This window comes from Amblyomma mixtum, chromosome 4, assembly GCF_055824585.1.
Source record: "Amblyomma mixtum isolate Tamu chromosome 4, ASM5582458v1, whole genome shotgun sequence".
Lineage (NCBI taxonomy): Eukaryota > Metazoa > Arthropoda > Arachnida > Ixodida > Ixodidae > Amblyomma > Amblyomma mixtum.
This window is the reverse complement of record NC_143015.1, coordinates 122,244,996-122,261,380: the sequence shown is the minus strand read 5'-3', so window position 1 is coordinate 122,261,380 and position 16,385 is coordinate 122,244,996. Positions and strand designations below refer to the sequence as shown.

The window sequence follows — 16,385 nt, the reverse complement described above, 5'->3', positions numbered from 1 at the left end:
GCTCTAACAAGCGCTGCTTTTGACCCACCGACAAGCCGGGATAGACAAGCCGGGTCCACGGTAGACAGAACGGCTGCTGCATCGCGTCCGTCCGGCGACGGTAGCTCCAGAGCACATATTTCTGCGGGCTCAACGAAGTCGGTAACGTATGCGACGGCCGTTCCTTTCGCAACAGGCTGGAACTCTGTTCCGAAGTTGGTGATCAAGAGTGTCGCGGAGCGATCCCGTAAGCGAACAAGCCCTCTTGCAGCGCAAATTCCTTTCTCGAGTAGAAGGCTGACGTTTCTCTCTGCCATAACGTCTCGATCACCGGGCGAGTCACTGTGCACGAGGACCATCATGCTGCACCGCGGAGGCACCGTCACGTCATCAGCAGCAATACGCAGGGCGGGTATCCTGGAGTCGTCTGGGTCGGCTATTTCAATTGCTTGCGTCGGCGAAAACGTCACGCGCGGCTCTTGTAAATTGATAACAGTGCCGTTAGCTTGTAAAAAGTCCAGGCCGAGAATGACATCGCGCGAACAGTGAGGTAGGACAACAAAGTCACAAACGTAAACAAATCCGTCGATTGTAACTCTCCCCGTACACCGGCCAACAGGGGTAATTAGGTGCCCACCAGCTGTGCGAATCTGAGGCCCAGTCCGCTCGGTTAAAACTTTCCTCGGTTATTTTGCTAGCTCGTTGCTCATAACCGAATAGTCCGCTCCCGTATCAAGCAATGCCGTAACTGCTAAATCGTCGATATCGACCGGTAAGTCCGAAGCTGCACATCCTTTGTGATCACGTGTCCTCGTTTGATAGCCGTCGTCTGGTCGGGAACGCGATGGAGGATGTTCGGCTGTTCGCTCGTCAGCGGCCTTACCTCCGCAGGCCGCTGGGTCTAGATTCCCCGGCGAGGACTCGGTGAGCGGCTGAAACGGCTTGTCGAAGGACGGGGACTCGGCGAACGATAGCGGGTAGAGGTTGGTGGGTGGTAGTCAGGGCGAGGGAAATCAGCGTGAGTGTAATCCCGGCGCGTTGACAGGTGCTCCTCAATTTCGCGGGGCCGTTCGCCATTGGGCGGATAGGGGACTCGCGGATGAAATCCGCGAATTCCAGCTCGACGATAAGGGCACCACTGCAAGATATGGCCAGCCTCACCGCAGTGGTAGCAAAGGGGCCGCTGGTCAGGTGCCCGCCACACGTCCGTCTTCCGCAGCCTGGCTTCGGGCAACACAGGGACAGGCGGGGGCCGCGGCTGGAAAGCAGATGCAGATGGGCTTGTGCTCCAAGGGGCGAGTTCGCAGTTCTGTCGGAGTACCGACGCGTACGTCTGGCGCGGGGGCGTCGATGTGAGGGCAGCAGGGGCAACAGGTTCAGGGACCACCTGCTGCACTTCCTCTCGGATAGTTTGTGCTAACGACGGACACTGCGGCTGCGACGGGGCAGAGAGGCGCATTTTGTGCAGCTGTTCTTTGACGATAGATCGAACCAGCTCCCGAAGGGTGTCAGCGGAGTCGCTGGAGGCTGGCGCAAAGTCGGCAGTTGATACGGTGTTCACGGCGCGATTGTAATAGCGGGCGCGTTGCTGCAGGGTCTTTTCGACGGTAGTGGCCTCCGATAGAAACTCCGAAGTGGTGTTAGGCGGGTTTCGCACAAGCCCAGCAAACAGTTCTTCTTTTATCCCGCGCATCAGGTGGCGCACTTTCTTGTCCTCGGCCATGTTTGGATCCGCCCTTCTGAACAGTCGTGTCATGTCCTCATAATACATTGCGACGCTCTCATTGGGTCGCTGGTTCCTTGACTGCAGCGCCGACTCAGCTTGTTCCCGACGGTCGGTGTTGACGTAGGTCGCCAGCAACTGGCTACGGAACCGTTCCCAAGAAGGAAACGTTGTCTCGTGGTTCTCGTACCACGTCCGCGCCGAGTCGTCAAGAGCGAAGTACACATTGTGTAGCTTCCGCTCCGCATCCCAGCCGTTGTACCTGGCAACGCGCTCGAACTGGTCAAGCCAGTCCTCCGCGTCCTCAAACACTTCGCCATGGAAGGTCGGCGGCGTTCGCGGCTGGAGGACCAGGAAATGAGCAGCTGAGTTCCCGTTGTCAGCCATAGCTGCCGCGTCTCCGTTGCTAGCCATAGGTGCCACGTCAGTCCTGCGCGTCGCGGCTGGAGCCCTGGTCCTAGGGGATAACGGACCGTACTCTGGTGACTGACCTTGGATTCGGCGGCTCGTACTGCGATGAATCGGAGTCAAATCCGTGTTCATAGAGAGCCTTCGGGTCACGTAGATGTTGGAAAGTACCCAGCACCTCCACCAAAAATGTAACGAAGACAGGACCGGCACAGATCACAGTTTCAGGGAAGTTCAGCGCACAGCAGACAACTCACAAGATGGCTGTCCGAACCACACACACACTTCGTCTTTGTCCGCCGGCACACGCACACTTCGTCTTCATTGTCGGCGCGCTCCCATTAACCACGCCAGCGGCGCAAGCAACAGCTCCCAAGAGGCGGGTGGCACATTCTGGCTGCACAGAACCTACAGCAGTGCCCGCGGCAAAGGAAGCTCTGAATTTTAAAGCGAACCAAAGACGTGAGAATGGAAGGAAGTAAGCACCGCAAGGCGAGCGCAGTAAAGACAGCACAGCGAAGTGGTTTAAGGTGCGCACGGTGTAACGCAAAGTAGTTCGGGGCATACTTGTACAAATTATTCGAAGAGGACAAATTTTAATCTGCGTGATATATTAAATGACATTGCTGAAACTTTTACTTTTCTAAGTTAAGAATATGGTATAATGGCAAGAAACTTTGTTACTTCATATTCTTTGTACTAATCCTGCCATTGAGTTGTTCTATGAAGAGCCACTTTGCTCTGCGTAAAGCAGTAAAAAAAAATCTCTCTACACTGTGTCCTTGCGCATTCGCAATCATTACTTCGACGTGAGGTGTGAGCAACCAGAAAAGCGCAGTCATCTGAGTCAGGTCACACTTGCTTAATAAGCACGCCTATAAGGCCAAGAACCTTTGGTTTGAAGTAGAAGTCAGTCGAACAGACAAAGATACAGGCAGACTCATTATTCCTCAGTTTTAGTGCTTTCTCTTCGAGCATATACGAACCGGCTCATCTCTCGGCACTCCTATTGAACATTTATTTCATACGAAGCGGTATTTGAACAAATTTCCCCTTCCTCAAGGGTGGTTTTTCTGGTGTCCCAATGTGCGCTCACACGATTCATATTGCCTTGCACAGCAGTGCCATTGCTCTCAAGGTGCAAACTGGAACGCGCCCAAGAAAGGCTGAGGGGAGAACGGCGCTGTGGTTTGCCTGGCGAAAACGTCGGCTATCCTCCTGCAACCAGCTTCGGCGTACTCGTCGCCACATAAAATATTCCGAAGGTTAAATTTATATCTTGATATCAGCAGCCGTTGGTATTTATCAGCCAGCTACAATATTGTCGTTTACGAGCAAGGATCTTGTACTGCTAGCACTCCGTAATGGGCCAGTTGGTTAGCATGAATGACAGAAGGTAGCTAGAGGAGTGCGCAAGATATGAAGAAGTGAACACGAAACACAGGCACTAATGGCTGAAAGTTGGTGTTGGTTCTGTACTTTGTTTCCCTTTCATTTTTGCTTTGCTTTACCGGATTGCTACGTACCTTTTGCACGCAGGCAGTCTCAGCATGTATAAATTCTGGTATGCCGTAATAAAATTTTTGTTATTTCTTCCAGTGCGTTCGTTCTGTCGACATCTGTTTTATCTATTTATTTATAATGCACTGCTAGCTTCAACGTGAGGTTGTAACAAGGGGTGAGAAAAAGGGCGGGAATGCAAAGGTAATCTTAGGCTACCTAAACACGCAGATTTTGGGGGCTCTTTCCGTATTTTTTGTCGGCTGCCGTGAATTCTGCCTGCGGGCCTACGATTCTACAACTTAGAATGGTCCTTCGTTGGGCTAGTTGGTAATCATTAAAGCAGGTACTGGTCAAGGACAGTAAAGGACAGACAGGGAAGTGACCACAGCGCTGTGCTCGTCACTTCCCAGTCTCTCCTTGTCTGTGTGCGCTACCAGCACCTGCTTCATCATCATCATCAGCAGCAGCAGCCTGACTACACCCACTGCAGGGCAAAGGCCTTTCCCATGTCTCTTCCAATTAACCCTGTCCTTTGTCAGTTGCCACCACTGTATCCCCGCAAACTACTTATTCTCATCCGCCCACCTAACTTTCTGCCATCCCCTGCTACGTTTGCTTTCTCTTGGAATCCACTCCGTTGCCCTTAAGGACCAGCGGTTATCTTGCCTTCGCATTACATGACCTGTCCAAGCCCATTTCTTCCTCTTGATTTCAACTAGGATATTGTAACGTAACGTTACAAAGAAGTCTCCTGCGCCAAGGAACACCGGCAGCCAGTGAGGTCAGCACGAGACGGAGCAGAGTCACTTCATCTTTCTCCAATGGCCCGTTGCGTTCTTCCTCATCTTCTAAGGAAGGCATGTGTCATTGCCCCCCTTGTTTGCAGCATCGCCTCGATGCGGCCGACTAGGAGCATACTGGTGAGCTACGGGCTGACAGATAGTGGGCTAGGTTGGTACAGGAGGAGCACAACACAAAACAGGGCAGTATCAGTCTCCAGATCGATCAGCAGGGCGGCCGTGGTAGGGTTTCATACGGACGACGTGTACAACGTCAGTGAGCTTGCGTCGTCTGCAGCTTGAGGGGTCTCGGGTGGCAGATTCTACTTCGTAAGAAACGTCACTGATGCGGCGGAGGACACGGTATGGTCCGAAGTACCGGCGAAGTAATTTTTCAGACAGTCCGCGATGGCGAACGGGTGTCCAAATCCATACATAGTCTCCAGGCTCGTAGGAAACGAAGCGCCGTCCCTGGTTGTAGCGATCCGCGTCTAATTGCTGTTGTAGGTATATGCGCTGCCGTGCCAGCTGCCGCGCTTCTTCTGCACGCTGAGCAAAACTAGCGACGTCCATATCAAGTTCACTTTCGCAGTCGGGGTATACGAGCAGCATCGTATCCAGGGGAGTGGTCACTCGGCGGCCGAAGACAAGCTCGAAGGGAGTAATCCGCGTCGTCTCTTGAAATGCCGTATTGTATGCGAACGTGGCGTATGGTAGAATTTGATCCCAGGTCTTATGCTATATATCCACGCACATGGACAGCATGTCGGCCAGAGTTCTGTTTAGCCGTTCCACCAGGCCGTTAGTCTGCGGGTGGTACGCCGTGGCCCGTCTATGGCTAGTGTGTGTAAGATTCAGCACTGCCTTAGTCAGGCGGGCCGTAAAAGCTGCCCCACGGTCGGTAATAATAATAGCCGGGGCGCCATGGCGCAATACGATGTCGTGAACAAAGAATGCTGCGACTTCGGTGGCAGTTCCATTTGTGAGCGACGCGGTCTCAGAATACCGGGTCAGGTAATCCGTCGCGACAACAATCCAGCGCTTTCCATTAGTTGACTTTGGAAAAGGGCCAAGAAGATCCATTCCCACTTGTTGGAAAGGAGTTTTCGGTGGAGCAATAGGTTGAAGAAATCCGGCTGGTTTCATGGGGGGAGATTTTCGATGTTGACAGTCACGGCAGGTTTTAACGTACGATCGTATTGAAGGTAATAATTTCGGCCAATAATACTTCGCCCGAATTCTGGCAAACGTGCGACTAACTCCCAAGTGGCCGGCGGATGGTTCGTCGTGACAAGCGCTCAAGATGTCAGGCCGTAGGTTCATAGGTACTACGAGTAGGAATGTTGTCGTGTCTTGCTAAGAGGAAACGATACTGTAGCCGAGGTGCAACAAGAACTCGGGTTTATTGTCAGCCGGCCGTCAGACCGCGCGTCCCGCTGGTCGACGACTGCCCGTGCAAACCAACACGCATGTGCTTATATCGAGATACAGACAGGCAAGGGGGCGGTGCCCAAATACCGGCACGTGGCCGTGAGTTGGCCGTTTGCTTATCTACAAACACTACATTCCCCCTTCCCTAGACGATGCATGCTCTCATTACACATGGTTGCATTTATAACAAACGGTTAGTTTTTATACAGAAATAACAGAAATAAGTGAACGGTTCAAACTCTAGTTCCAAAAATTGGTTGACACAATCACGGCACTGATGTGTACCGATCCGGCGGACGTCTTTCCCTTGTCGGATACCGATGTCGTGTTGAGGCTTCGTGGCCCCTGTCGCCAGGAGAAGACCCCGAGTCGTGATCGATGTCTTCGGAACCGAGGGCTTCCGTCGATACTCCGCCTCCTGCGGCAAACGCCCCTGGATCTTCCTCAGCTGTGCCCGCTGCTTGTTTCGGCGGCTGCATGGCACTCTGTTCATCAGTGCCCGTCGATGACCCAGATGGTTGCCACGGCTGCCAGGAGTCCTCACCATGGGTGCCACAACCGTGGTCTGCAGACGTTGCCTCCGGGTCTGCCTGCCTTGTGCGTATGTGGTCTTGATGCCTCTTCCACTCCATGACCCCACGTGGTGTTGTCACCTGTAGCACATAAGACACTGGCCCCGAGCGTGACGTCACCGTTGCCTCTAACCATCTTGGACCTACTCTAGAGTTCCTCACAAACACTTTGTCCCCAACGCAAAAACTTCTCTGAAGTTCTCTTCGACTGCCAGTTTGTCGAAATTGCTTTTGCTCGGCCACTGAACGAGTACTAGGCTTAAGTAAATTGAGTCGAGTTCTGAGAGGTCGCCCGATCAAAAGCGAAGCCGGAGATTGCTGGGTGGTTGCGTGAGGTGTATTCCGGTACGCTAGAAGGAAACTGGCTAGTCGTTCTTCAATGGGCCGGGCTCTGTTGTCCTTTCGCAGGGCTTCTTTAACTGTTCGTACAAACCTTTCAGCCAAACCGTTACTTGACGGGTGATATGGCGCGGACCGTACATGTTTTATTCCGTTCATCTTGAGGAATAACTGAAATTCCTCGCTGCAAAACTGCGGCCCGTTGTCTGACCCGATGACCTCGGGCAATCCAAAACGGCTAAAGAGGTCACACAGCTTACCGATGGTAGCTTCTACCGAGGTCGACGGCATCAGGAAAACCTCCGGCCACTTTGAATGAGCGTCTACCGCCACCAAAAAGTTGCGCTGAAGAAACGGGCCAGCAAAATCCAAGTGGAGTCGGGCCCATGGCCTCGTAGGCCAAGCCCACGGATGAAGGAGAGCTTGGGTAGGCAGCGCTCGTTGCTGCTGGCAGGCCGCACACGTTTTCACGGTGTTCTCCAAGTCGGCGTCAATTCCTGGCCACCAGACGTAGCTCCGGGCAACTTCCTTCATCCGCACTACTCCAGGATGCCCCTCGTGCAGCTCGTCCAGGATTGTCTTCTGTAAATAAGGGGGAACCACAATGCGAATTCCCCAAAATAAACATCCTTGGTTAACCGACAACTCCAGTCTTTTTGAAACGAATGGTTTCATCTCCTCATCAGCCACTCGCTCGGGCCATTGACCCGTTACCGCGTGAAGAACCTGCCGTAAGGTATGGTCACGTGATGTTTCCCGCGCAATGTCCGAGCTTGTTATCGGGAAAGTCTCCCACCGAAGTGCGTAGCAGGCGGTTACTTCGTCGTCCTCTTCCTTCTCGCCACTCCCGGGCAGCGGTAGACGCGACAGACAGTCTGCCTCTACGTTGCTTTCCCCTGAACGATATACTATATCGTAACGGTAGGCCGACAGCGTAATTGCCCACCTCTGCAAACGAGCCGCGGCAATGCTTGGTATTCCTGTTTTGGGACCGAGTATCGTCTGTAAAGGCTTGTGATCAGTTACCAAGCTGAACTCTCTACCGTAAATATAGTAATGGAACTTCTTAATTCCGAAGACTAAGGCGAGCGCTTCTCGCTCTAACTGGCTGTAGTTCCGTTCACTCGGCGATAATATGCGTGATGCAAACACGATCGGCCGCCTGGAACCATCTTGTTCCACTTTCGATAAGACTGCACCCAGCCCATAAGATGAGGCATCGCACACTACCTGAAGCTTAGCTTCCGTATCGTAATGTGCCAGCACCGGCGCTTTTATTAGCAGCCTTTTTATCTTTTTGAATGCTATGTCGCACTGTTCACTCCAGACCCACGGCGCATTCTTGCACAGCAGCTGATTCAGTGGGAAGATGACTGTTGATAACTCTGGCAAAAATTTTCCGTAGTATGTCACCATGCCCGTAAACGTTCTCAGCTGTTTTTTATCGGCTGGGACGGGAGCTTCTAATACGGCCTTTACCTTCTCTGGTGATGCTGCAATTCCTTGTTTACTGACCACGTGACCCAGAAACTGCAATTCTGGTTTAAAAGATTCACACTTCTCTGCCTTAATCCGCACTCCTCTTTCGTGCAACCGGTTCAGTAACGCATCCAGGTTCACTAGGTGCTCCTTTTCGTTCCGGCCCGTGACGAGAATATCATCTAGGTAGCATATCACACCTTTCAATCCTTTTAACATGTTGTCCATTATCTTTTGAAAAATCGCAGGCGCACACGCCACCCCGAAGGCTAAGCGATTTACTGCATACAGTCCTTTGTGCGTGTTGAGGGTGAGGTACTCGCGCGAAACCTTGTCCATTACCACTTGCTGATACGCTCTACTAAGGTCAAACTTCGAGAACACCTGCCCTCTCGAAAGTGTGGCCAAGATTTCTTCGATCTTGGGCAAGGGGTAGTTGTCAATGTTTAAGCAAGGGTTCAAAGAGGCCTTATAATCTCCGCAGATGCGTACGCTGCCATCTTTTTTTACCACAGGTACAATTGGTGAGGCGAAAGCACTGTTCGAAATGGGCTCGATCACGCCCAGACTAACTAGTTTTTCCAGTTCTTTCTCCACCGCTTCTTTCAGTGCGAACGGAATGCTTCTAGCTTTACTAAACTTTGGATGCTGTTCTGGCTTCAGGGAAAGTTGAGCTTGCACACCTTGAATTTCGCCGAGTTCATCGTTGAACAACTGCGGATGTCGGTTTAAGACTTGTTCCAAGTCCCGGTGGTCTTGCGCACCCACGTGATTAACGCTACTCCAATTGAGCCTGAGCTGATATAACCAGTCTCGTCCTATGAGAGCAGGACCCTCCTGGCAGAGAATGGGCAGAGGTAGCTGGAGAGACTGGTGCTGATGCTTCACGTTTACTGTTACCACTCCTTTTGGGCGCACGCACTCCCCTGTGTACGTACGAAGCAACACCGATGCCGGGCGTAACTTCATCTGTGGGAAGCGTGAGCGAAATAAACTGTACGGCATCACTGACACTGCTGCTCCAGTGTCCAGCTCCATGTCAGGCGGAATTCCCTGAATACACATTGTAAAGCGTATCGGCTCTTGACGTGGTTTCTCGAGCGTTGTTTGCAACAGTGGCTCGATGTCTTCCTCGGTCTCGAACACGCCGAAGTTTTGCCTCCGTTAGTTTCCTTTTCGCGCGTCTTGCCCGCTCGTTTTCGAATTGTGCGAATCAGATTCAAGCTGGGAGCGGCAGACTTTTTGAATATGCCCTACTTGGTGGCATTTAAAGCAAGTCGCTGTTCGGAACCGGCAAGCCCGGTTGCGATGACGCAAGCCACATCGCGTGCATGGTGAACCGTTCGGTGCAAGGGACTCTCCTGCAGAAAACTTCTGAAGGTCTTCCTGGGTTGCACTGCTAGGTCGGCACTCTATGACGTTCTTGGAAGCCGCCTCCACTGATAAGGCTATCTCAACCGCCTTTTTGAAGGTCAGAGATGCATCCTCAACAAAAAGCCTCTTCTGGATGCCAGCGCTAGCAATACCACATACAAATCTGTCCCTCAGAGTTTCTTCTAAGTTAGCTCCAAAGTTGCATGTTTCTGCAGATTGCTTGAGGCCTGCCACGAACAGCGCGATGCTCTCCGTTTGTTGTTGCGTTCTTCGGTGAAACCTTGCTCTTTCCGCAATAACCGATGGCTTGGGTGACAGATGCTCTCGTAATGCTTTCTGCAGTTCTGACAAAGACTGACTAGCAGGAGCGTTCGGGGCAGTCAAACTCTTCAATAACTTGTACGTCTTCGGACCCACGATACTCAGGAAGGCATCTACTTTGTTCTCGTCTGGAATCTTGTTCACTCTAAGGAATGCATTAATTCTTTCTTCGTAAGTTTCCCAATCCGACTGAGATTCATCGAAAGATTCCACTTGCCCAATCGTGACCATCCTGGCTGTTTCCGAGTCGCTCCGTCGTGGTCCTTCTTGTACGCTCGGCTGAATATCCGTCTTCACGGTCCCCGTGGGATCGGTCATCATTCTGCTTCAGAGTCCCACCCTCGTCGCCAAAAAGTTGTCGTGTCTTGCTAAGGGGAAACGACACTGTAGCCGAGGTGCAACAAGAACTCGGGTTTATTGTCAGCCGGCCGTCAGACCGCGCGTCCCGCTGGTCGACGACTGCCCGTGCAAACCAACACGCATGTGCTTATATCGAGATACAGACAGGCAAGGGGACGGTGCCCAAATACCGGCACGTGGCCGTGAGTTGGCCGTTTGCTTATCGTGATACAAACACTACAAATGTCTCTTGTGATCTTTCAAAATTGCGCTTGTAGAGAACCCCACTTCGTAAAGTGTATGACTGCAAGCCACGACGAAAAACAGGCGGTACCCGACCACCGCGGCCTTCTAGGTACTCGATGAGCGGCGCCAGCTCCTGGTCCTTGCGTTGAAGGTCAGCCATATGGGATTGAGTAATGGCCCCAATGAAGGGAAAATTGTCGGCGTTTTCCACTGCAGCGCAGTCTAAGGGCGCGCATGATAAGCAATCTGCGTCTTGGTGTTTCAATCCCGACTTATAAACAACGGTAACAGCATACTCTTGAAGACGAAGGCTTCATCGAGCCAAGCGTCCAGACGGGTCTTTGAGGCTGGCCAGCCAGCACAGCGAATGATGGTCGCTGACAATACGGAAGGGTCGTCCATACAGGTATGGTCGAAACTTGCTTATGGTCCAGATTACCGCAAGACACTCCTTCTCCGTCGTTGAATAGTTCGCCTCCGATCGGGATAGTGTTCGACTCGCGTAAGCTATAGCTCGTTCTACGCCATCTTGCCACTGGATAAGTACAGCCCCAAGGCCAACGTTGCTGGCATCAGTGTGGACGTCAGTCGCTGCGTTTTCATCGAAATGGGCGAGTATGGGGGGCCTGTGGAGGCGGATTCGGAGATCCTGGAAAGCTTGTTCTTGATCGCCTCCCCACAGGAAGGGTATGTCTTCTCTGGTTAGGGCTGTCAATGGTTCAGCTATCTTGGAGAAATCTTGGACGAAGCGTCGGTAGTAAGAGCAAAGGCTCAGAAACCGCCGAAGTGCCTTTTTATCGCTGGGACGTGGAAAACTTGACACTGCGGTAGTCTTGTCGCGATCAGGGAGAACGCCCTGTGCACTGACAACATGGCCAAGAAAGCGAAGTTCTTTGAAAGCGAAATGGCATTTCTCCGGCTTGATCGTTAATTGTGCGCCTTTGAGTGCTTGAAGCACAATGCGCAACCGGTCCAGGTGTTGCTCGAAAGTAGGCGAGAAAACGACGACATCATCTCAGTACACTAAACACGACTGCCACTTCAGACCTGATAAAACCGTGTCCATCATACGTTGGAACGTGGCCGGCGCAGAGCAAAGACCAAACGGAAGCACCTTAAACTCGTATAGGCCGTCGGGCGTCACAAATGCAGTCTTCTCTCGGTCTCTCTGATCCACCTCGATTTGCCAGTATCCGCTTTTGAGGTCTAATGAGGAGAAGTACCTGGCATCGCGTAGACGGTCGAGGGTATCATCAATCCTGGGGAGCGGAGAGACGTCCTTTTTGGTCACGTTGTTTAGTTTCCGGTTATCGACACAGAATCTCAGGGTGCCATCTTTCTTCTTGACGAGGACTACTGGCGACGCCCATGGGCTCGTCGAAGGCTGGATTACGTCGTCCGCAAGCATCTCATCCACTTGCGTTTGAATGGCTTCACGTTCCTTAGGAGAAACCCGGTGCGGGCGTTGGCATACCGGTAACGTGGCCTCATCGGTTATGATGCGGTGCTTGGCGACAGGAGTACGACCGACCTTGGAGCCAGTGGCGAAGCAGTCTGCGAAATCAGTCAGAAGAGCCGAAAGAAGATTCCTTTCATCGGGCGTCAAGTCCGGGCTAATTTTAACGGTTTGAAGGAGACGGCAAGATGTAGCCTCCTCTTGAGGGTTGGCCCCGGCGGTGCATAAACGAGGCGAGGCAGTTACGTCGTGAAGGAAGGCAACAGCCGTTTCCTTGGCGAGGTGCTGCATCTCCTTAGCAAAATTCGTCAGGAGGACAGTAGCACAACCGTTATGGAGTTGAACGAGTCCTCGAGCAACGGCTATCTCCTTCTCGAGAAGTAGCGGGAGTGCCCATCCGCGATGCCCTCGTAGTCGTGAAACAAGTCATGAAGCACAAGAACAAGCACACTAGACCGTGCTGGCACCCTCACGTCATCGTCGACAATACGCAGAACGTTGAGTTCCGGATCCTCGATTTCAATGCGCTCCACGGCCCGTTTCGTCGAGAACGTCACACGCGCTTCTTTCAGGTCAATGACAGCGCCGTTAGTCTGCAGGAAGTCTAGGCCAAGGATCAAGTCTTTCGAACACTCGCGAAGTACGACGAATTCTCCGACATACACAAAACCCCGGATGCCGACACGCGCTGTGCACTTGCCTACAGGGGTAATCAAGTGACTCCCCGCCATGCGAATTTTCGGACCCGACCAGTGCGTCAAAACTTTCTTCAATTCGAGGGCGATGCCGTGGCTCATTACCGAGTAATCAGCACCGGTGTCTAGTAACGCCGTTACATCGGCTCCATCAATCTTTACGCGCAAATCGGAGGTAGTGTGTCGGATGCTGTCGCCACCTGTCCCAAGCGGAATGTCGTCGTATCGGTCGAAGGTAGCCCGTCGGATGCTGTTGCTACCTGAACCCAGCGAAATCTCGTCGAGTCGGCGTGACGAGGACGGAGGATCTTCACATTTCGCGACATCAGCGACCCTGTCTCCGAAGGCCGCTGACATTAGTTTTCCCGGCGAGGGCTGGAAGAGCGTCGGCGTCGGGGATAGCTCGGACTTGAGGAACGGTAGCTTGTCGGGGACGTAGACCGACGCTCTTGGTAGCCGGACGTAACAGGATGCTGTTGCGCAGCAAGGTGGCTTGCGATTTCAGTAGGCCGCTCGCCATTTTGAGGGCAGGGGTCGTCCGGTGCGAAACCCCGCAGGCCGACGCGGCGGTACGGGCACGCCCGGTAGAGGTGACCTGCTTCACCGCAATGGAAGCAGAGGGGCCGACGGTCGCGGGCCCGCCATACCTGACTCTTACGGGGTCGCTGATAGGTTGGCGGAGGGGTGTAGCGAGGAGAACCCTGCGGCTCCATTGCTGGAGCTGCGTTGTTGATACTGTGGTCCTGCGTGGGAGCCCTACGTAGGACGGACGCGTAGGTGGGTCTCGCGTCGAGCTGGTAGGAAACGTCAGGAACTCGCTCAGCTGCCATACGCACCTCGTCCCGGACGACCTCAGCTAGTGATGGAAAGGACGGCGTGTTGCAAGGCATCCGGAGTGCTTGCAGTTCTTCTCGCACGACAGAACGGACGAGGTTGCGTAGTGCATCCATATCGCCACCGCCCTGCATAGGTAGTGCGTCGGACCCAATGATGTTCACGTCGCGATTGTATTGACGAGCCCGGTGTTGCAGCGTCGTCTCCATGGTGGTAGCCTCACTGACGAACTCCGCAACAGTGCGCGGTGGGCTGCGCACTAGTCCTGCTAAAAGTTCTTGCTTCACGCCCCGCATCAGGTGGCGCAGCTTCTTGCCTTCTGGCATCTGTGGGTCTGCGCGCTTGAAAAGGCGCGTCATGTCCTCATAAAGCATGCGCACGCTCTCGTTTTGGCGCTGGTTGCGCGAGTGCAGCGCAGCTTCTGCTCGCTCCCGGCGGTCGGCGCTTGGAAAAGTGGCCTTCAAGTCACGACAGAAGGCTTCCCAGGATGGAAAGGAAGCCTCATGGTTTTCAAACCATGTCCGCGCCGGCTCTTCAAGAGCAAAGTAGACGTTGTGGAGCTTACGCTCATCGGTCCACCCGTTATAACGTGCCACACGCTCGAAGGCCTCAAGCCAGTCCTCGGCGTCCTCGAACACGTCTCCATGAAAAGACGGTGGTGTTCGCGGCTGATGGCAGAGGATGTTTGCCGGAAGCCTACTCTCAGATGTCATTGCCGCAGGTGTTACAGGGGCCCGAGGCTGCGTCGTCCTGGTAGCGGCCGGAAGGGGTCCAAATTCCGGGGGCTCTCCACGTAGGCGGCGGCCGAGGCGCTGATGTACCGGAGTAAGCTCCGTAGTGAGAGGTAGATTATGCGCTGGAAGCGTACCCGGCAATGCCTCCACCAGATTTATAACGTAACGTTACAAAGAAGTCTCCTGCGCCGAGGAATACCGGCAGCCAGTCAGGTCAGCACGAGACGGAGCAGAGTCACTTCGTCTTTCTCCAATGGCCCGTTGCGTTCTTCCTCATCTTCTAAGGAAGGCATGCGTCAATATCATTAACCCGCGTTTGTTCCCTGACCCACTCCGCCCTCTTCCGATCTCTTAACGCTACACCTATCATTTTCCTTTCCATAGCTCGCTGCATTGTTCTTAACTTAAGCTGAACCCTCTTTGTTAGCCTCCACGTTTCTGCCCCATAGGTGAGTACCGGCAAGATACACCTGTTGTATACTTTCCTCTTGAGGGATATTGGTAAAGCGAAATAAAGTGACCTAAATTATTGCTAGATATGCAAATAAAATCTCCTTTACCAATAAACTTTTCCTGTAAAGCAGTTTCTGTTGCAAGTTTATCCTCTTCGAGAATAGATTCCAGCGAGCCTTACGATAATGCAGCCGCAGAGGTGCACATTAGCCGGACAGTTTTAGGCTGGTTCCACAAGAAAAGTGCAGGTCTCAGAGACACTTCAATAATTGCACGGGAAATATTTCACGAGACTCAAACGTAACTTCCACAAATATGACAAATGACAGTGTCGCCCAAATTGCTACTTGCCGAATTTGTTCGGAGAAAATTTTGTTCCTTCAACTGGCATTAAGGTCAGCACGCTTTACTTGTGCTGTCACTACGCGTCAGAACTCTCTACAAAATACTTTTTTCTCGAAAAACACTCGGACATGGCTTGCACAACTCTGCTTTTGCAAGTCGGTTTTTTTTATTCTAACATCTGGGTGCGCAAGTCAGTCCGAATGCGGGCCTTAAAGATTTATGCGATGGTTCTCCATGACCGTTACGAGCTAGGCGCACATCGCGTATGCTAATTTCATTACCTCCTAGCCGAGGCTTGTGGAACGAGTTTCTGTCGAAAACGACGACGTCCTCGGTCCCAGGGAATCTCATTACTCTTAACGGGCTCTCCGAGGAGAGGTCCGTTGCGCGGACGTCCGTCGTCATGCAGCAACTTGTTTCCTAGCAGAACTACTCATAATGTCTAGAAGTGCTACAACCGAGCTCAAACACGCACAATCACCGCAGCTACAGTTTCTATTGCGCAAGCAATACTACTTGCACTTTCACGCCTTTGCCGTGCCGCGGCCGGTGACTACCATCGTGCCGCGGCGGTGACCACCATTGACCTTCATTTGACCTTGATTGCATTAGATTGCGTTAGATTACACTGGATTGGACTGGATTGGACTGGACTGGATTGGATTAAATTAGATTACATTAGATTACATTACATTAGATTAGATTAGATTAGATTAGATTACATTGGCTTGGATTGGATTGGATAGGAGTGGATTGGATTGGTTTGGATTGGTTTGGATTGGAGTGGATTGAATTGGATTGGATTGGAACGGAATGGAATGGATTGGATTGGATGGGATGGGATGGGATTGGATTGGATTGGATTGCATAACCGATGCATCACCACAAGTCTAACCACAAGCACCACCACCAGCTACACTACCAGCTGTACCATGGCGTAGGTACGGATATTGCTTTCGCAATTACCGGGCTTAACCAAGCTAAGCCACAGCGAATTTTATTAATTATTCGGACAGGGATGTCAGCTCAGAGACATAGAAGTCTTTAGTTACGGCGTACCTTACATGGCCTTATCAGTTCTTTCGCTCTATCAGAAGAAGCGCCTACATCAATTAGTGCCCTTCTTATGTGAAGCGCAGATTCCCTGCTCGCAGTATTCACACTACTAAAGCTGCGTTAGCCAGCCTTCACCTGTGCCTCTAATACATGACAGCTGCGCACTAAGCTAGTCAGTTTCTCTGGTCCCGCATAAAAAATCGATGAAGAAGAACAAATCAAAAGACGAATAGGAGACAACACGGCCCTGTCGGTCTTTTTCTGTGTCCTTATTTCTTTGATGTTTTTATAATTTATGGCCTCAAAAAGCCTTGTCTTT

The 16,385-nt window shown here is 52.3% G+C and overlaps 1 protein-coding gene across 1 annotated transcript; it reads right to left on the bottom strand.

The window, feature by feature from the left end:
* Nucleotides 1-880: 880 nt before the first annotated feature.
* Nucleotides 881-2,318, bottom strand: LOC149348120 (uncharacterized). The gene has a single exon (XM_089541690.1). The coding sequence runs from the start codon at nucleotides 2,243-2,245 to the stop codon at nucleotides 881-883; it is 1,365 nt and encodes a 454-aa protein (XP_089397816.1). The 5' UTR covers nucleotides 2,246-2,318.
* Nucleotides 2,319-16,385: the final 14,067 nt, after the last annotated feature.